A 20,333-nucleotide genomic window follows, 5' to 3' on the forward strand; every position below is an offset into this window, starting at 1 on the left:
GCGGTGGTGATTATGTACAAGTATGATGGCCTCCTTAGTCAAGCAATTCTACATGCAGACTCATCATTTCATCGAAGAGGGGGAATGGGTCCTGCAGCGCCACCCTGTGGGAATACTTTTGTCTGAGTATTTCAAAGCCCTGCTTACCCACCAGAGGCTTTTGTTTGCGAGAGGATTGCCCCCCCCCCAAAAAAAAAATCATACAGCGATTGCAGATGGGAGACTTTTATTAAAAACAAGGAGTTTTACTTGATACAATTTCGTAAGACGGACATTTAAAATGTTGCTCCAAAGGCTTTTCGGGGAATCAAAATAACGCAGTCCTCTTACAGTACTTGGAAAAATCGAAAACGATTACATGAATTGATATGGAAATGTGGCGAAGTTTGTTTGTTTTATTTCATGCGACAACCGTAAATCTCAATTCCGGGCCGGCTCAAAGCCGAGTCCTCTGATTGGCGGGAAGCTCGTCCTGGTCGAGCCCCCACAAGAAGGTGCGAAGGCGCGTCACTTCCTTTTGGAGGTCCGAGCTGGGCACTGGCTGGGAGAGGTCAAGGCGAGGGGTCTCGTTTGGTAGGATGAGAGGAGGGTGGTCCAGGAAGCTTTCAAATATGTCTACAATGTCAACAAGTGGGAGAGAAACGTAAAACATTGTGTATCATCTATTTGTATAAAAGGCCCTCAGCACAGCTATACAAAACAAATTGCCTGCTGGGAATGAAGTAATACAATTTCATTTGAATTTAGGTTGTAAGTGCACTGTACGTCACCACTTCTGATGTGTTTAGGCCAGCAGTTTATAGTATGTATAAATTTATTACCTCCGCTTAGCACCGTGCCAGGTGGGGGAGCCCAGGAGGGTGGGGGGGCTCTAGTTGGTCCCAGTTTATAATGAGTGAGGAGGTGGTGCAGTTGGGCAGGGCTTAGCAAGGCGTGATCCTCTTGTAGACTGTTCCAGGAGGACTAGAAAAGAAAAGCAAAAGTTCCGCAGGAGATCCAAACGGGCAAGAATGGCAAAGTCGCGTTACCTGAATGAGACGGGTCTTCGGTATACATAAAAAGTTGACTATGACTGACAGCTTCTTCATGAACTCGGAGGCAATGTCCCCAAGTCCCGCCCCCTGGAGCCAGTCCAGGACCAGGTCCAAGTTTGTACGGATCTGCACGGCTCGGGACCAAGAAAACAGTCCATCTTTGAAAAAACACAACAGAAAGTTGTTTTTTTTTTTTTAAAAATGCTCTATGAACATCTCATCGTGGGATGACAGTTCACTTTCAATCCATGCGGATTCATTCCTTCCGTTTTCAATCAGCACTAGGAAATCAAACAAAAAGTGACCGATTATTTCGTTATTTGTTATTTGTTTGAAAAACGAGCCATTGGACTGAGTTTCATTGTAGCATTTCATTGATTGAGTTAAAGGTGAGCTGGAATTTTGGTAAGGAGCATTAGTAAACACGTTAGCTTCAAGGAAGATATACACACAGTTCATCGTGTATCGTTGGGCAAAGGTTGAAAGAAGAATGACACCTGGCTGTCGTCCACATGCCAAACTTGCTTCGTATGCTGCTGTGACGACGTGAGAGGCCAACAAAGACGAAGGCCTCCATCCACTGAAGTTCATGCTTATCAGCCGGCTAAATCTTCCGATACAATTCCAAAGGCAGCGCCCTTTTCGCACCTCCCACCGACATTACATACGTCACACATACTGAGACGTGAGTGTTTGGCCAGTCTACATTCCTCTGTGATGCGACAATGCTATGACCCGTTCTGACTCGAATCCAAAATTCCCATTCAGCCGTATTCGCGTCCGAGTCACCACCAATTCGTGCACGGCCCTAATCTCCATTGTTCAGTAATGCGTGGTGGTCAACCTTTGCATATTTTCAGAAATTACCTTCAGACATGTTTCATGTATTTACAAACAAATCTCTGAATTCACTGTAAACTAGAGATAGGCCGATATGCTTTTTTCAGGGCCGACACCGATACCGATTATTAGTAGTCAAGGAGGCCGATAACCGATATTTGGAGCCGATATTCATTTTCAGTGAAAAGGAAAATATTGGCATCAGAATCTCAAGAAAAATGTTGTTGTAATGTCTTTAAGCATGTTTATTGAACAATGTTTCAGGTTAGCATGATAGTGATTTTCAAAAAAAATCATTATTACAAGAAATTTTTGACATTATACATCTCTGTTACAAAATTCTAACAAAAAGTTAAGGGAGCACCCAGGATTGTCTTAAAAAGGATAAAGGAAAACTTAAAGAATAGCTCCATGTAGTTTTCTCCAGTAAATGAAAATTTTAAAATGACAGAAATGTTCAGCTTTCAACATATCTTTGTTTTGATTTCCACAGTTTTAAATTGATTTTAATATCGGCCAGCAGAGTCTAAAAAAAGGCAGATGCCGATATTCGTCAAAAAGAAAAATGTCGGTGCGGATAATCGGTCTATCCCTACTTTAAATTCAAACTCAATACTGTGGCCTGTTTTTTCATTTTGTATTTTGGATGTGAGCCTAAAATTGAAACAAAAAAGTTAAAAAAAAATCAGCCTTTTTTTTTTTTATATATATATATACCTGCGAGTATTGTTATATTATATTTCTACAACTGAAACATATTGATGCTAACTTTTAGCATGCCAACGGCTAGCATGCTTAGCATTAAGCTAGCAGGCGTTTCTTAAGACACCGTTGTTTGGTTGTTTTATCTACATAATATGTAAGTCCCAAAAAAATCAGCAAAGGAAAGAACAAACGATACGCGGATTGATTCCTCACCTCTCTCCAACAAGGTGTTGAGCAAAGAGGTGTTGGTGAAGAAGAAGAGGTAGCCGAAGGTTTGAGAGGTGAGCGGCGGGGAAAGGCAAGCTTCCCGGGAGAGCATGAGGGAAGAGCGATACACTTCCACCAACCCGGCCACTTTGGGCGGCAGGGCGGAGACGTCGTCCACCTCCTCTTGTCCTTTCTCCTCCCCCTCCGCTCCCGCCGCCGCAACCTTCTCCTTCTCCTTCTCCCCTGTGGAGAAAGGGTTGGTGTCCAGCAGGGCGGGAAGGAGCGAGTAGAGGGTCTTGTGGACAGGCACGGCAGGAAGTGAGTTCATTTGGACGCAAGACGGGATGAATAACGTTGACGTTGGTGGTCGGTTTACCTTTGTCAGGTGATAGACGCACTGCTGGAAGGTGTGCATGATGACCTCATCCAGTTGCGCAAGAGCTTCTGAGCACGTGTCCATGTCGGCTGTCAACACTGGATCCCCCGGGGCTGTGTTAGGAACAAGCATGAGGACAGATTAAAAATGAGGCGATACTTTTGCCGCTGAATTCATCATTACCTCAGCTATAGGCGTGACGTTGACAAAAACTGCTTTGTCAATGATGTACTGGGCATGAATCAAGTACAAACGCATGACATTTTGGTGTGCATCCAGGAATGGTAACTTTGCTGACATTTGCACTTTTTTGACATCTTCCTTCATTTGGTATTGGATAACGCATGAATCCTAATGACAAACAGGCACATGATAGAGTGTTGGCCTTGGTGTCGATGTGGGCTCTACTCAGTGCCATTCATGCTTGAGGAGTATTTTTTTTTTTTTTTTTTTTTCGCAATTAGTCCAATTACACAATAAGCCACAATTCAACCTCAAAATTCGAACACCCTAAATCAGGGTTGTCAAAGTCATTTTTGTCGCGGGCCGCATCGTAGTTATGGTTCGCCTCAGAGCGCCGTTGTGACTGCGAAACCATCCGCAGTGTGTATACGAAGTCTACACACCCCTTTTTAATTGCCAGGTTTTTGTGGTATGAATAAAATGAGAACAAGATAAATCATTTCACGACTTTGTCTAACATTAATGAATTGTATAATTTTTTTTTTTTTTTTCAAGGAGAGTAGAAATAAACAACTGAGATGAAGTGATTGCACAAGTGTGCACCCCCCCCTCTTTTAACTGCGATGCTTCACTGTAGGTCCGATGTGTTGTGTCTGCGCCAAAAATACCTTTTAGAATTATGGCCCAAAAAGTTCAAAACTAGGTTTCAAACGCACGCGGGAATATAGTGGTATAGTTTAAGTCGAGGGAATTATGAACAGTTCCAAACAGCAGTCAGTGTGAATGTTTGTTCGTATGCACCTTGTGATTGAGTGCGAGCCGTCGCGGATTCGGCTACATCCCACAAATTGACAGATTTTGAGTTTGTTTTCTCATGATCCTCACCTTCAAATTCCCACTCTTTCTCCATGATTTCCACTTTAACCTGAAAGAAGTTGAGCAGCTCGGTGGCATTGGACATCCAGAACATCAGGGGTCTAAGGTCCGACGACAACTTCTGGACATTGGCTGTGCTAATCTCGCTTTCTGGCTCACTGGAACTGGACACAACAGGTAATGCCATTCCAAAATGAGTTCCTTACATAATTTTGAAACTTCGCCGGCTTGAATAATAACAGACGGGGTTATTTTTACCCGGCTCAAATTTGCAACTTGCTTTCATCATACCACAAAAATGTAGCGCAGTCATAACAGCGCAAGGACAAATGTATCATGAATCGCTTAGCGCGAGGCCGCTAAATGAAGCAAACATGAGGTTGGAACAAAAAAAAAAAAAAAATGGTCTTACTTTTGCGTGGGATGCTTATCCCCGAATTCCTTAATGTTATCCTGCGAAGAGATTTGGAGACAGAAGAGAGGAGAGAGAGAGAGAGAGAGAGAGACATCTCGGCTTAGTGTGGAGGTGGTGGAGCAGCGGCAGGAGTCGGGCCCTGCGGCCAGCACCATTACAGCACATTTTCCAGCAACACAAGGGAGTGACATCAGCTCATCGCTGCTCCTGCTCCATAACTTAGCAGGCCACAATGACGGGCACGCTGCGTGTCTGCGTCTGTCTCGGGCAACGCGGCCACCTCGAGCTGCGCGCTTACTGACAGCACCTGCTATCCTTTTTTTCAAACTGGAAAAACAAGGCCACATCATCCGGTGAGACACGATACGTGTTTTGGATCAAGTGTTCTGCCTCGGCAAAAACGATCATGCTCAGTGTTGATGTAATTCTGCCGCAGTCAGAGTTATAGAAAACCGTCGATACGCTACAAATACGCGGCGTACAGCGCGCGACCGTGTCAGCTACGTCATCGGGCGTACCTAATAATGTGGCCTTTGGGTGTATGTAATCACTGGAATGAAACATACTGTCGTGCCCGGGGCAAGTCAAGCGCAAAGTGCGTGTCTGACTGTGTGAAAATCCTGGAGTTTTTTCCTTTATTTTGTATTCTCGTAGACAGATTGCAGGTAGACATGGGTGTTTGCGCCGTTGTGGGAGCGAACGGAGCCGGCTTGATTCCCAGCCAATTGAAGCGGCCGATCTCGTTCTCTTTAAATTCAGCGCTGTTGAGGCGCGCGGCGCACATGGCCGAAGCACGACGGCCCGGCTCACTGGAGTTCATGCAAAGCACGTTGACTGCAAGATCTCCACTTGCCGATGATGTAAAGTTGGCCGCTGTAAAGTGGGTACTTGGAGACCGCTTTCCCGTCACAATCGTGCGTCTGCGTGTGACAAATTCCCAAATACGGTAAACTAGACTAGCCCCGGCATGAAAACGAAGCCGCGGCGTTTTTTTTAACGCCAGGCGTACGTGCGCCCGTCTTCCAAAATAGAACCCATTCGACGTGACTTACCCAGACAATGTCTTTGATTTGATTGGCCGCCTTGAGTAATATCTGTGGCGTGAGCGCAGGGTCGAGGCGCTTGGACGCGTGGTCGATCATGATTGACAGCAGGTAGGCCGGCGCCAAAGGCCCTCCTCCGGAGTCGGGGGAGGAGTTTTTCGATAGTATCTCCTAATAGACCGTCGAGTGACACAATCTAGGTTATTTGTCTAGAAAAAAGGTCGGTTCAGATTCTCACCAGCAATATAATAGCATAATGTTCCTGATATTTAGGTTCTTCCAAAAATGATTACTGTGAACAGAGGTAGCAGTGGCCCAGTACTTTTGCACGGCACTGTCGACGTTTCCCACCTCACCTGCAGCAAGGCATCGGCGTGCCGAGGATGGAACTGGAGAACGGATTCCGCCGACCCCAGGTAGTGCCTCAGCGCCTCCTGCTTGTCGGCCAACCCCGAGGAGCAGCAGGGGTGCGAGCCGTCCGAGTGCCACGGCAGCGTCAATGCCAACGGAGGAGCCGGGCTGACTCGAGGGTCGCGGTACAAAAAGAGGAAATGCTCCCCGAGACCGATGACGTCGCCCGGTTTTAGGACGGTCTCCCTGTAAAGAGCCACGCCGTTGTGCGTGACGGCACCTCCTCGGAAAGGTCGTATCAAGGCTGGAAGGAAGATGAAAGTAGAATACAGTATCCCTTTACGACGAATAGACAATGTTTGCGTTTTATATTTCCTTTGGGCAGTTAGGACCCCCCAAAAAATCGCAAATCATCTTTGCAGCCTCCCGAAACAACGACAACAAAATTACTTTGTAATAATAAAATAGCTCTCTATGAAATTGTAATTTATAAAAAATATACAGTAATGACGTAATTAACTCATTCACTGCCAGACATTTTCGGACCCTCTTTTACCCTAACGTTTGAAGGAATGTGAATGCAAATAAATTCCTAGGATTGAATGGCTGGACTGTGAAAAGACAAGTACATTTGTCAATGGCAGCGAATGAGTTAAATTGAATGTAAAGAATTAAGTATTGTGTAAGAAAGTAAAGTAGCAATTTTGCAAATGACTTCCTTCTTCTGTACAGATGTTCAGCAAGACTGAAATTAGTACATTTGAAATGAAATTAATTGACAACGACAAAAGCTCATGTTCGCTATAATTTTAGTTATTTTTAGTTTTGCAGTCTAGTTTCAATTCTTTTCATTTTCTAAAAGCATTTTTGTTCTTATTTTATTTTGTTAACAAAAATATTTTTTAATTGTTGTTTTCGTTAGTTTTTGTTAACTATAATAACCTTGACAGGCTATTACTGCTTCTCAATTAGCCCTTCTTTGCAGAGGATAAGGAATACATGCCTGTGAGTATTGTTATTTCATTTGTATATGCGGCGCTGCTGTTTTATCTTCAAATATCCGTTGCTTAAAAGGCTTACATCACCGCAACAGTGATGCTATGCGTTTAAGGCTTTTTGCGTTAGCATTAAGCTAAACTGACTTCCCCAAGACAAAGCCGTGGGTGTTTTAAATACACGACGTGTAATTTTCCCTGTTTTATGTCATTTTAACTGGGAGTGGCTATAAACAACCAGAGGCTGATTTTTTTTTTTTTTCTTTCTTTTTAAAAATAATTCACCCTCAACTACTACCCCGCTTGTCGCGCATCGATTCCCCTGTCGTGACGCCGCATGTACCTTTCCCAGCGGGTGTCTCGGGAACGGCGGAATCCCTCCTCACAAGCAAGTGTCGGGCCAAGAGGTCAGGCGCCGACAGGAACGTGTCCACCTTGAGAGGCTTCTTCCCCTTCCTCTCTCTCTCTTTGTCCTTCTCGCGCTCCCGCATTGTGGCCTTTCTCCCAAACACGTGCGTATGTCCCGCCATAATGTACAAAACAAAATCCTAAAGGGGAAAAAAAAAAAAACAGCGGCGGCGGAAAAAAGGTGAGCGACGTCTGGGGGGTCTGGCGGTTTACATCAAGCCTCCATCAGATATCGAGGCGAACAGAAGGCAGTTGATATTATAACAAAGTGTGTCACAGTTTGCTACAAAGAGGACCTGTGTGAGGTCATTGTGCAAGATGGAGTGATGTGCGCACAGCCTCTTGTGTTTCTGGAGTGTGTGTTGTCCGGGCATTGTGCTCGTCCGCAGATGTTTTGAGTCAAACGCTGGGTGGGAGAGGCTGGTGTCGAAATGGAAATGCAGATGGTATGCGGCGATTAAGATCATGCAGGTATGATGTCATGACCTGGGCGTGCGCACGTATTTACGTCGCGCCCCGTTTTATTCATCATCCCGGTGTTGTGCTTACGGCGTCCACGTTGCTACGTGGGGTTCGTCCGCGGTCGCGCGGCTGTTTGGGAGTGCGATAGCATCTGCTAGCGTGTCTTGCCTTGCTCTGGTCGTAACCCTGCAGCAACAGGAAGTAGGGCCGGTCCGTAGGCGGAAGGATCAAACTTTGGGACATCAGCTCCAGGTCACAGTTGGAGTAGTTCTTTTCCTCCTCGGGCGGCTGGTGCGTCCACCCGACCTTTGCCTCCGCCTTTGATGCTCTAATCTGAACATGTTGACAAAAAATAACCAAATTAGAGTTAGACAACCATTCATGGATAAATACAAACAAGGAGGTTTTTATGAGCATGTGTTTGTTTATGCATGTACTTCAGATATAAAAAGTCTACACACCCCTGTTGAAAAGAAATATGTCACTCATCCTAATGAGAAAAGCTTCTCGTCCTAATGAGAAACTTTCTCATCCTAACGAGAAACTTTCTCATGCTAACGAGAAACGTTCTCATGCTAACGAGAAACGTTCTCATGCTAACGAGAAACTTTCTCATTAGGATAAGGAAGTTTCTCATTATAAATCATTTGAAAACTTTATCCAGCATTAATGTACGGTAACCGAAAAACATCGACAGCTCGCCTGAAAAAAAATTCTAATGTTTTTGAGAGGTGAAGTAAAATCAAAAAATGAAAAGCAAGGTCAAACAGTCGTTTAAGAATCGTAGTCATTAGTCTACAATCACAGTCTTCATTACACAATACTTTGTTTCTTTTTTTATCTTACACTTGACAAACACTCAATGACTTAAAAAAAATACTAAAACTAATAAAAACTAAACCAAAATGAAGCATTCTCAAAAAAGTAAAAACTAATAAAAAAAAACTAACAAACCTGCTCTAAAAACAAATTTAAACTAACTCAATTTAAAAAACAAAGTCAAAATGAAATAAACTCTAAGGAAAAATCCCAAACTGTTATAACCCTGGTGTGCAAGCTCTCATAATTAGCTGTGTTCATTAAAACTTGTGTCAAATGGGAGTCATCGCACACCTGCCACCATAGTTCCATCAAAGTGTTTCTGATTAATAAAGTGCAGCTGTTCTAGTTGGCGGTTCCTGATAATTTTGTAGTCACGTCTTCCAGCAAAAGCCGGTCCGCAGAGAGCTTCTGCAGAGGGATCTCATTGTTCAAAGGGATCATTCAGGAAAGGGCTACAAAAGAAATTCCAAGGAATCCAAAATATGGAACACTGAGAAAAGACAGTCAGTCATCATCAAGTGGAGAAAATATCGCACAACAGCGACATCACCAACAACTGGACGTGCCTCCAAAATTAAGGAAAAGATAAGAAGGAAACTGGCCAGGGATGCTGCCAAGAGGCCGACAACAACTCTGAGGGAGCTGCCGGAATTTCTGGCGAGTACATGTGACAGCAATCTCCCATCTTCCTTCGATGTCAGGGCTATCGGTGAGGGTGGTTTGATGGAAGCTTTATCTTAAAAACAAAAAAAATTTGAAATCTCCCAAACGCATGTGAGAAAACGTGTTATGGTCCGATGAAACCAAGTTTCAACTCTTTGGCCATAATTCCAAAAAGTGTACATGGTGCAAACATGACACTGCTCATAATCAAAAGACAACAGAACCATATACAGCAAGCAACATGCTTTGTGGCGGTTTTTCTTCAACTGGAACTGAGTCCTCAGTCAAGGTCGAGGGAATTATGAACAGTTCCAAATAGCAGTCAGTGTTAGCAGAAACCCTCTATAGGCTTCGGCCTCTAAGTGAACATGTCAGGAAAGGCCTACTAGAACAGCTGAACTCATCCGTTTTTGGAGGGACATCCAGCTCTCAGTGATGTCAATGTTGTGCCAAATATTCTCCACTTGCTGATGATTCTCTTCCATGGTATATTTAATACCTTGGAAATGATTTTGTACCCTTGTCCTCCTGATACTATTGGACACTGCTTGTGCTGTGTAATGTGAGTAAAAAAAACATGTCAGGAAAATCCTACCAGAACATCTTAACTTTATTTGGGGTTAATCAGAGGCATTTTAAATGGTGGCAGGTGTGTACTAACTCTCATTTAATAACATGAGTTTTTGTTGCAGGTTCAGATTGCGTGTCATCTAGCACAAGGGCAACTCAGAAGACAGTGGACAATACCGCCCCCTACAGGACACATTTGGTCTGTGTTCCACTGCGCTACAAGCGCTAGAGTACTAGTGCGTACTTGGTTCGCGCTTGGTTCTCTATTGGCTCTCTACAAAAGTGACTTCTACACATCCCAGGCAATTGGGTGTCACATGAACCGCAGACAAAACTTTCACACTTCAAAGAATTTGAGAAATTGTTCTGATGGGGTTTTCCCTCACCTCTCCTTGCTGCGGGTTGATCATGCTCACAATGTTCTTCCTGTCCTGCACCGCCCCATTGTTGTTGTTGGCCGGCCGGCTGCCGCCTCCACGCGGGTCATTGGTCACATGGTTGCCTTGGCGGCGCCTCAGGCTGAGGTTCATGTCGCTGATGCTCCTCCTGAGCTCCGAGTTCCTTCCGCGGTGGCCGCGCTCGGCCTCCTCCGCCGCGCCCCCTGACGACATCCTGCTTCGCCTCCAGCGCACACCTGTTGGCCAGACAATCCGTGGATGAGCGCCACACGGCGTCACCGGGGCTTCCGATAAGCTCGGCATACCGTGGTAGCTCTCGCCCTCCCTCTCCCGCTCTCTCTCGCGCTCCCTCTCCTCTCTTTCGTAGTCTTCCTTCCTCTGAATTTCAAAGCGCCGCTCGAATCCGTCCTTGGGCCTCCACATGTCCGCCAACAACAAGGGGCACTCCCACGGGGCTACATTTCTCCGACACTCCGTCTCCCACTTGATGGCTCCATCTGGCTGCTGAATGGGCTTCCCGATGACATCACAGAGCAGGAAGTCCTCGGGGATGTGTTTCTGGAGAACTGGAAGGTAATGGAGGAAGGGTGGGGGTGCTGTTTATGTTTACATTATGTCAGAGGTGGAACTAAGTCACAGAAAAGTCCAATAAATATCAACCCCTAAAAGTGGGAAATCAACGCAAACACATTTTTTTTTTCAAGAATATGTTCCCAGCAGGCCCACTAGTTGAGACACCGGATTCTGATTAATATTGCGTTTGTGGAATATGAGTTAAGCAGGAAAATGCACTCGTTTTTAGCCATTTATGTCTATATTTATTAATACATGTATCACAGCCTTTTATTGTTTTTGTTCTATGTATTGTATTGTTTGTAAAGTGCTTTGTTACAGCTCTAGCTGTTATGAAATGCGCTATATAAATAAAATTGTATTCTATCGTATTGTATTGTATCCGTGGGGCGGCCATTTTGTCACTTCTGTCAACTGAAAATGACTTCACAACTTCTCAGGGCTAAGGTAACGACCAATCACAGGTCATCCTCAGAAAACAGGTCAGCCGTGATTGGTCGTTACCTGAGCCCTGGGCATTTGTGATGTCATTTTCAGTTGACAGAAATGACAAAATGGCCGTCCCCAGGGATGGATCAAAACGTGTGGATTAAGTCTTAATCCACAAACGCAATATTTATCAGAATGCCTTGTTTCAACTAGTGGGCTTGCATAGAACATATTCTTGAAAAAAATATGTTTGGGTTAACTTCCCCTTTGAGCTTCAGGTCGGCATAAATCAAGTCATAATCTTGCTCAGTCAAACCAGTGACTACTAACAAAAACTTGAACCTATAAATGCATTGTAACCATGGTTACGCCTGTAATGCGTTACAGGTGAACTGAACTTCTCTAAACTTTTGAATGCACGTCCAACTGTTTCGTGTTTCAATACTTTTTGCACATCTTGCTGATCTCTGAAAAGAAGCTGAATGTCGATTTTTTTTTCAGTTTCCAAAGGACGTCCAATTCTGTGTCTTTCAGTGACTCTTCCAGTCTCTCTGTATCTCTGTTGCAACCTGCTGATGACACTACGCTCTTCCACTTCCCTCTGAGAATTTCCTGTTTGAAGCCTTCCAGTGGTGAGGTACTGTTAATCAATTGTTAGGTGTCATCTTTGTCATCATGATGTCAAAATGTGAACATAATGATAAAGAGGATTGTTTGAATACCCGTTCTAATCGAACCAGGAAATCTATTGATCCATGAATTTTTTAGCTCCTTGTTTGAGAACAGGAAGTTGCGCAAAAAGAACTGAATCTTTTTTCTTTTTTTTTTAAGTTCATCCTGAAAGACCAGCAAGTAGCTGGTAGACCAGCACAAAAACACAACAAACCATGCTGGTCTGTACTGTTTTTTTTTTTTTTTTTTAGCAAGCTTTCCCCTGTATCTCTACTTGTGTTAGTTACCGACATGAAGCTTCGTAAATTCTTTTGCATCTCGCTAAATTGTGATGTTAACATAATTTACCTGGCTTTGTGGCTTTTATCGTGACATAAAGCACTCTAGCCTACTGATGGCTTGCTCGGATTTTTGAAACCAAACAAGTGGCAAAAATGCAGATTTTCAAATTCGAGCCCAAGTCAAGTTGAGTCTCATGAATATCAGGCCAAGTCATGTCTTATACAAGTTTTAGCCTAGCGAGTCCTAAAATCATCGTCTTAAGTCTGACTTGAGTCAAGCCGCCTATGTCATTCCCAACTGGCTTGGATTGTTTGCGCAAACAATGACTCCAAATGGATCATATCAAGAGTATTTCCTCACTCTTGTACCTGCATCATCTGTCTCCTCCCGCTCTCTCTCGGTGTAGCGAGTGATAACCTGTGCGATGAGCTGTCTGGCCGTGGAGTGAACGTTGGCCAGCAGGGAGCGGTAGTTAGCGCCGCTGGACAGCGCATCCCCGTAGATTTTGATCAGGCCCGGGGCAGAAGAAGTAGTCGGGGGTATGTAGTGGTGAGTGGAGGATACCCCCGAGTGGGCCCAAAGCTCTCTCTCCCTCTCCCCCACCGCCCGGTCCCGGTCGCTGTTGGAGCGCCCCCGCAGGAAGAGGTGAGAAAGGCGCTTGGTGCGCGACTGGGGCGCAGCGGGCCGAGGCCTGAGGAAGGCCGGGGAAGGAGACGGCGACGGGTTTGGGGAAGCCAGCGAGGGAGTTGAGTTAGAAAGGGAGGAGGAAGGAACGGAGGGGGCCTCGTGAAGGGAGGCCGCGTCAGAGCTGGTGGTCGACCTGGAAGCAACACGAGAGGGGAAGAGGAAGGGACCGGTCAGCTGTGAATTATGACTGGCTAAACAGGGACAAACAACAAGGCCCAAAATAAAATGGGCAAGGCTACAAACGGGGAAGGATACACTGGAAGTGACAGTGGAACACCATACAGCCATCTGTTTTCTAGAGCGTGACCTGGAGCCTATCCCAGCTGATTCTGGCCAAGAAGTAGGGTGCCACCTGATTGGTTGCCAGTTAATCACAGGACACAATCACACCCACATTCAACCCTAACCTTATTGACAATTTCACGCAGAGGTCAACCCAAACATATTTTTTTCAAGAATATGTTCTATGCAGGCCCACTAGTCGAAACAAGGCATTCTGATCAATATTGCGTTTGTGGAATAACAGATAATCCACCTGTTTTTTGCTATCACTGCGGGCGGCCATTTTGTCACTTCTGTCTACTGAAAATGACATCACAACTGCTCAGGTAACGACCAATCACGGCTCATCTTCAGAAAACAGGTGAGCTCTGATCAGTCGTTACCTGAGCACTCAGCATTTGTGATGTCATTTTCATTCGACAAGTGACAAAATGGCCGCCCCCGGAGATGGCTAAAAGCGTGTGGATTAACTCTTAATCCACAAACGCAATATTTATCAGAATGCCGTGTTTCAACTAGCGGGCCTGCATAGAACATATTCTTGAAAAAAATATGTTTGGGTTGACTTCCGCTTGACAATCTTCTATCAATGAAACATGCTTGTTTTTAGAGAGACAAATGGTGTTCCAACCGAGATGTGAACTCAAATCAGATCGTGAGGCAGAAGTGCTAACGGGCAGTTGACGAATTATTTTATTTATGACAGATAATCTAGATTATAGCCATAGGATACTGTCCATCTGTCGACCCTTGGTTAGTTGATGTAACGTTTCGAGTATAAACACAGGCGAAATTAAGATGAGAAGTCAAGACATACAATACAAGTAGAGAGCTCATTCATTCATTCATTTATTCATTCCAGTGCTTACTGTAAATTGCTATTGCCTTACATTTACTCGAAAGAAAATCATCCACCCATCATTTTCAATTGCGCTTATCCTGATTAGGCTCACGGGTGAGCTGCATCTCAGATTTTCGGCAAGTGACAGGGTAAACCCTCGACTAGTCTGGACTAAACTTTAAGATATTTGTGTTTATCCTCTTTCAGTTCCTGCCAGTATATTTGTTTTGTGTTCAATTTATAATTTCACATTGGGTACTTAATTTGGGAGCATGTTCAACCATCATTTTTTTTTCAGAGTATTTTTCTTTGGTGGTGTGCCACGATTTGGTTGCTTGTTATGTGTGCCCTGCGATTGGCTGGTGATTAGTCCAAAATTGAGTTTACGCTGCCTCTCGCCCAAATTCAGCAAGGCCAGGCTCCAGCTCACCCACAACCCAAAGGAGGATAAGCGGTATAGTAAATGGATGGATAGATTAAAAAAAAAAAAGTCTTGGCTCAATATAGGTTGGGTCCACCATGTTGCACGATGGAACACATTTTGCCCAATTTAGTTGCGGTAACTGGCAGATAACAGAAAAATAATCCAATCCTCAGTAGACTCACTTGACAGAGACAGCGCTGGGCCAGCGACGCCCCAGCTTTGCAAAATGTTTCCTGGGGGAATTGATCCAAAGACCTACTGGGAAATGGAGCTTTCTGACACGAGGACTGCCTGACCCCTCCATCTGACATGCAAACAAGGACAAAAACAACACGTTCAAATCCTAAAAAAGAAAAAATGCAATAGTTACACCCGGATACTGCGTGACGGCGTGTCACTAGTGCCAGAAATGAAACAATGTAACAATAGGATGATGTCAGCGTCGCGATATATCAACAGGATGAACAGACTGTGAGCTCTCAACATGTGGAAATAAACATGACCAAATCACGCCAAATGCAGTTCCTGAAAAAGACAACATTTTCAACAGGATGCTTCCTTTCGCTGGATTTCGGGTCCAGCTGGAAGGGATGTGTCCCCACCAGAAAGTCACCTCGCCGCCATTTTATCCAATTCCCATCAAAATAAATTTCAGGCTGTCAAATCTGAAAGCATTTGTGGTAACACCTTAAGATGTTCTCATCGTTCATGTTCTAAAGTGGATTGTGTTTGCTTTTAGACAGAGAAAGACATTTTAAATGACCATTCTATTGAAAATGTACAAAAATAAAATCCCAACATACAAGACAACTTTAAAATGACGTGGTCGAAAAAAAAGGACTCGAGACTCACCCACAGGAACTTCTGATCCTCGTGTAGTTTTTTTTTTTAGTACCCTAAAAGCAAATACGCAATTCAAAGTAATCTAACAATCCTCAGTATTTTCCTTTCCCTGTGACAAAATTCCATTTTTCAGTCCGTCGCACAGCTACGCGTGTGCTTCTTTAACTCCTGCCATCCATGAGCACATTCTTCTGCAAAGTATAAAATACTTTGAATTCACTTTTGCCCCGACGGCTCGGACAAGCTATCCTCGTTCTCCGCAGCCCTCGGCCTCTCTGAGTCTATAGATAGAGAAACAGGCCCATTGTTCTAAGTGACAGAATTTCCTTCCTTTGCAGTGGACAACACCTATATCCTGACTGAGAGCGGGAGAGAAGGAACGACTATGAAAGCGGGAGAAGTGGGAACAGTCACTTGGACCTTCGAGACACACACAGTGGATTCCAATCAGTCATTCCTGTCTACATTTAAGGTTAATTGGAGGGACTCTGAACACTGGACCATCTTCGCTTGTTTGTTTTTACAGGAAAGAGGATGTGGGGGAAGTCATACACAGCGAGACAGAAAGTTAGCGGTAGACATCTGTGACCTTTGAAGGTTTGCGAGGGTCATAGCAGTGGCATGTACTTCTTCCGGGTTCTCCACCCGTTATAGCAGATCTTGGCAAAGTATGGCCCAGGAGCCACATTCGGCCCGCCCACAGTCTCTGGTTGGGTATAAAACATCAAATATGGGGTGCTTTTATTTTGAAAGTTGTAGGTTTACTTTACGTGGACACATGTGGACGAGCAGTACGATACGTGTCCTCTGTGTTAACAATTTTGCGACATTTCTATATACATTATAGTTATATATATATATATATATATATACATAAATACATACATATTAGTTGACTTTTCCGACAATTTAAGCAACATTTATTTTTATTTTTTTTAATAGAGACTAGCAAAGTGACAACAGTCATCCTAATGTTAGCAACATTCTTATTTCCTGCATGGCGGAGGAAAGAAGGCCAAGAGGATTTGGCCTGATAATACGTGTACACAAATTTCTTTTGAATTTGTATTTCCTAACTATAACAATATATACCATAATTTAACAAGACAATATGCTTTTTTTCAGTGCATTAAAAATAATTGTTTGTAGGAGGGAGCACATAACTCCAATTCTGGCCTCCTTTCACATTCACAATCACATTTTAAAATTCTTATATGTTTTCAAATCTTTAAATGGTCTCACACCTCCTGACCTCTCTGAGCTTTTCCGTTGCAGTTCCCTCTCTTTAGGATGACCTCCCGCAAGCCCCCTCTCTGTCCATTTTCAAAACGCGTCTTAAAACACATTTTTATTCTATGGTGTTTGGCTCAGCATGAGTCTCTACACCCTTTAATGTTTTATAGTGTTTACTGTTTTTTTGTTATTAATGTATTGTTTTAACTGGCTTTGTTTTACAGCACTTTGTATGCATTCAGCGATGGTTGTTTTTAAAGTGTCCTGTAAATAACGTTGAGTTGTTTGGCTGTGTGAAGAACAACAACAATTACTTGAGTTTCAGTAGTGTGTGTGAGACTGCGAGTGCATTTCAGTAGTGTGTTTGAGAGGCAATCTTGATTTTTATTTATTTATTGCACCCCGCCCCCCGCCCGCTCCTGATGTCCCGACCCTTTTCCCAGCATGCTTTGCGCGCAGTACAGGAAGGACGTCTTTCCGGAGAGGACACTGCTGAAAAGCACTCAAGGTTAGCTCGACTTCACTTTGAAATGTGTCTCTTTCTGCATACATTGGGTCTTTTGTAGACTATATACCGAGTCACTAAATACTGTAGGGATAAGCAGCAATTGCTGTCATGCTAATACCTGTCACTCCCGCTCATAAATGTCCAACGAGCTTGAGCGTTAGCATCTATGTATTAGCATTCTCCTCGGCTAACCATGCTAACTTGCGTGCGTAGTTTTCATTTTAAATGTGTTTTGCTTTTTCCACTAAAGTAACCATTCATTGTGGTTTATGTTATTTGTATCTATACAGTAATATCAAAGGGTGACCGAGTGTTATCGGTAGTAACTATTGACTGGTTGTTGGTTTATTTATAGCTTAGCCGCTAATGTAGCGCTTCAGCCGAGGTCACATCGAAGCGCTCTTGCTCCGATTTTAAAAATGCATTCAGTGTCTTGTTGAAGTAACGTGTCACCATCATATCCGAAGCACGCAAATATGTCTGAGACAATTGAGGAGAAGATCAAAAACTACAGGACTGCGCCCTTCGACGCCCGCTTCCCCAACACCAACCAGACCCGCAACTGCTTCCAGAACTACTTGGGTGAGCCGATGCACAATTAGGACATATTTATACAGTGCCTCTATCTCTTTTGAAGTTAATTATGTGGAGTCAAATAATGGATTGGTTTTAATGTTGCATGCTTTTAAACGCAGTGTGTGCAAATGCTGCAAGTCTGACCTTCACTTGATCGACTATTGATCTTGATTCTTATATGTATGTTTGATTGGGTTGTGCTTGTCATACGAACATAAAAAAAATAGGTGTTATTGATTTCTTATTTCTTTGGGGGCAGCAGTAGCTCATCTATAAGGGAACCTGAAACCAAAGGATCGTTGTTTAAGTACTCCAGCGGACAAAATATAGAAAAACAACAAAAAGGCAACTAGTTGTTGTAGTTGTAGGTTTTGGAATTACTGCTTCCTGATTGTTGTCGAAGTTCTCTTGAGCAAGGCACCTTCCCCAAACCTCCAGCTCGAAAGGTGCTGCGCTGTTTTCTGTGCACCCCTTTCGCGCTGACCACTCCTTGCATGCCTGTGTGTGTGTGTTTGTTGTTATACAACCAAGGTGTGTTAAATGTCCTTTTCCCCTCCCTCATTTTGATTCACTTATTATTCGGACTGATGGGAGCAATTATGTAAGCATATCATTCCCTTGTCCGTGACTCACCAATGGACAGTGGCAAGCAAGTTCTTTAATTCAGCACCACTTTGGGAAGCTTTATGGCTGTCACACCACTTCAACATGTTATACAATGGCAAGTCTCTCAAAACAGGAGCTGTTCTTGACAAACCACGCAGCGAAAGGCCTCTACTAGGGATGTTCCGATGAGGTTTTATGACAACCGATACCGATCATGCATGAGTGAGATCGGCCATGCCGATTCCGATCACATGGAATATCTATATTTTTCCATTCATTTAAGGTGACTGCTATTATGCAATATTATTGAAAAAAAAACAGCCATATTTCCACAATTTTGACAAAATTCGCAAGGTTCGATATGCTGACAAAAACTGCAAAGCCCAAGATGTGAATTGCTGATGTTGGTCTTACATCTGTTCGAATTATACCTGAACCAAAAAAAGCAAGTCTAGTGCGACTTTTGGGACCTATCTTCTATACATGAGTGTAAATTGAATTTCCCCATGTGGGATTACAGTCAAATTAATAATAGAAATATTCTCAATTTTTTGCACAGACTTCCACAGGTGCAACAAGGCCTTGTCGGCCAAAGACCAGGATGTGGCTCCCTGCGAGTGGTACCAGAGGGTGTACAAAAGTCTTTGTCCTATGAGCTGGGTAAGTTGTACACGTTGGATAATAGGAGGCTTACTCCTTACATTTTGGTTCGCCATGTCATTATCACGTTTATATATTTTTGTCTGTTTGTTTTCGTTAGAATGAGTAGTAGAACAACACTGAAAGAGAATGCGAAATAGCGAGATTACAATTTCTATGGTTTTCAAATACGGTTAAAAGAGTAAGATATGCAGAACTACAACGGGGGAATTGTTGAAGTTGTAATATGAGAAAATACACATCACAAGACGTGTAAGTATTATAAAGAAAAGGTTACAGATTGTTTTGAGATTTAAAAAAAAAAATGAAAAGGAGAATAGTCATATGAAGGCAAGTGTTACAATTGTGGTATTGTGACACTTAATTCCTAATATTAAAAAATAGTTAAAAGAATGAAGTTTTAATACTACTGTACACAGAGGCGTTGTTAAAGAATAGTTGATTTTTTTTTTTTTACTTTTTTGTTTTTTTAAGTTGCATTTTCCCCCAATTTAATATCGTGACATTATGAAGGTCTGAATTTTCAATTATTTTGTTTGAGATTGAGTGGCCGTACCTCAAGATGTGACCAGCTAATGTTAATGATTTGTTTTCATTTGTCCTGCAGGTTGCCAAATGGGACGAGCAGATAGAGAATGGAAGTTTCCCTGGAAAAATCTAAAATATGACTGCTATTATCCGTCAATACTTTTGCAGGCCGTTTTTGTTACAGTTCCCTCTGTAGTGTTGTGTAGAACATCTTCAACAGTCCCCACATCATCACCAAGACGATGACTTCAGTGGAATTACTGGTGTTAATTTAAGATTCAAATTCACAACTTTTAAACCTGTACACCAAGGGCAAAGGTTTGTTTTTCCCAATATGTATAGTCACCTCCTATTCTGCATTGTTTATTCAATAAAAACAGTGCACATTTAATCTGGTCTGTTTTGTAATGTTTTCACTTAATTCACTTAACTTTCTTTTGTTCCTTCCTTTTTCTTTTTTTAAACTATATTTACAATCATTTGGTCATCAGCTCTTCAAGTAAGGAAAATGACAGTTCCGTATTTGTTGGGCTGATTGCATCCTGGTATGCCTTGAATTGTTCCATCATTCTGCAGAACTTTATTGGTCCTGTAATGTCACACGTCGACCACATGGTGGCACTGTTGGATAGTGTTTCATTTGCCATATCTGTTTCAGAGTAAGATCGCACATTTTTACAACGTGTTAATGTAGTGTAGTTGTTCTAGCAGAAAATCTACTAGGAGTAAAGCACCACTGAAAAAGCAATAAAAAAAACACTCGTTACACCGCCCATGTTTTTTTAATCCATTACAGGTTTTTCAAACAGGCTAGAAATCTACCCGTCGTGGCTGCATTACG

At 43.2% G+C, this 20,333-nt stretch overlaps 2 protein-coding genes across 4 annotated transcripts; one reads left to right on the top strand and one right to left on the bottom strand.

Annotated features, from left to right (window-relative positions):
* Positions 1-209: 209 nt before the first annotated feature.
* Positions 210-15,650, bottom strand: rasip1 (Ras interacting protein 1). 3 transcript variants are annotated; one of them, XM_086039240.1, is made up of 16 exons: positions 15,391-15,650; positions 14,721-14,842; positions 12,673-13,124; positions 10,654-10,914; positions 10,337-10,584; positions 8,064-8,228; positions 7,369-7,573; positions 6,036-6,334; positions 5,689-5,850; positions 4,634-4,674; positions 4,231-4,385; positions 3,163-3,275; positions 2,793-3,081; positions 1,029-1,192; positions 822-963; positions 210-615 (listed from the first exon to the last, which is right to left on the bottom strand). In XM_086039240.1, the coding sequence occupies exons 2-16, from the start codon at positions 14,840-14,842 to the stop codon at positions 437-439; spliced, it is 2,997 nt and encodes a 998-aa protein (XP_085895366.1). In that variant the 5' UTR covers positions 15,391-15,650; the 3' UTR covers positions 210-436. The 3 variants fall into 3 exon arrangements, 2 of the variants coding, with proteins under 2 accessions (XP_085895366.1, XP_085895365.1); XM_086039239.1 differs by having other exon boundaries at positions 10,337-10,914; XR_015087969.1 differs by having other exon boundaries at positions 467-615; positions 1,029-1,160; positions 10,337-10,914.
* Positions 15,651-15,789: 139 nt separating this feature from the next.
* On the top strand, positions 15,790-19,883 carry cox6b2 (cytochrome c oxidase subunit 6B2). The gene is made up of 5 exons (XM_086039267.1): positions 15,790-15,853; positions 17,058-17,122; positions 17,590-17,704; positions 18,864-18,964; positions 19,572-19,883. Exons 3-5 carry the CDS (start codon positions 17,599-17,601, stop codon positions 19,623-19,625), a joined length of 261 nt encoding a protein of 86 aa, XP_085895393.1. The 5' UTR covers positions 15,790-15,853; positions 17,058-17,122; positions 17,590-17,598; the 3' UTR covers positions 19,626-19,883.
* Positions 19,884-20,333: the final 450 nt, after the last annotated feature.

The sequence above is a fragment of the Filicampus tigris genome, chromosome 8, assembly GCF_054856515.1.
Source record: "Filicampus tigris isolate MCC_2025a chromosome 8, RoL_Ftig_1.0, whole genome shotgun sequence".
Classification (NCBI taxonomy): Eukaryota; Metazoa; Chordata; class Actinopteri; order Syngnathiformes; family Syngnathidae; genus Filicampus; species Filicampus tigris.

Excerpts from the sequence above, each read along its gene's own strand:
- rasip1 (XM_086039239.1), bottom strand. The coding sequence starts at position 14,842 with ATGGAGGGGTCAGGCAGTCCTCGTGTCAGAAAGCTCCATTTCCCAGTA. Across the intron at positions 3,276-4,230 it reads GAAAGAGTGGGAATTTGAAG|CCCCGGGGGATCCAGTGTTG; the intron begins GTGAGGATCATG and ends TTCCTAACACAG. Across the intron at positions 1,193-2,792 it reads CAACACCTTGTTGGAGAGAG|ATGGACTGTTTTCTTGGTCC; the intron begins GTGAGGAATCAA and ends GTTTTTTCAAAG.
- cox6b2 (XM_086039267.1), top strand. The coding sequence starts at position 17,599 with ATGTCTGAGACAATTGAGGAGAAGATCAAAAACTACAGGACTGCGCCC. Across the intron at positions 17,705-18,863 it reads CTGCTTCCAGAACTACTTGG|ACTTCCACAGGTGCAACAAG; the intron begins GTGAGCCGATGC and ends TTTTTTGCACAG. Across the intron at positions 18,965-19,571 it reads GTCTTTGTCCTATGAGCTGG|GTTGCCAAATGGGACGAGCA; the intron begins GTAAGTTGTACA and ends TTTGTCCTGCAG.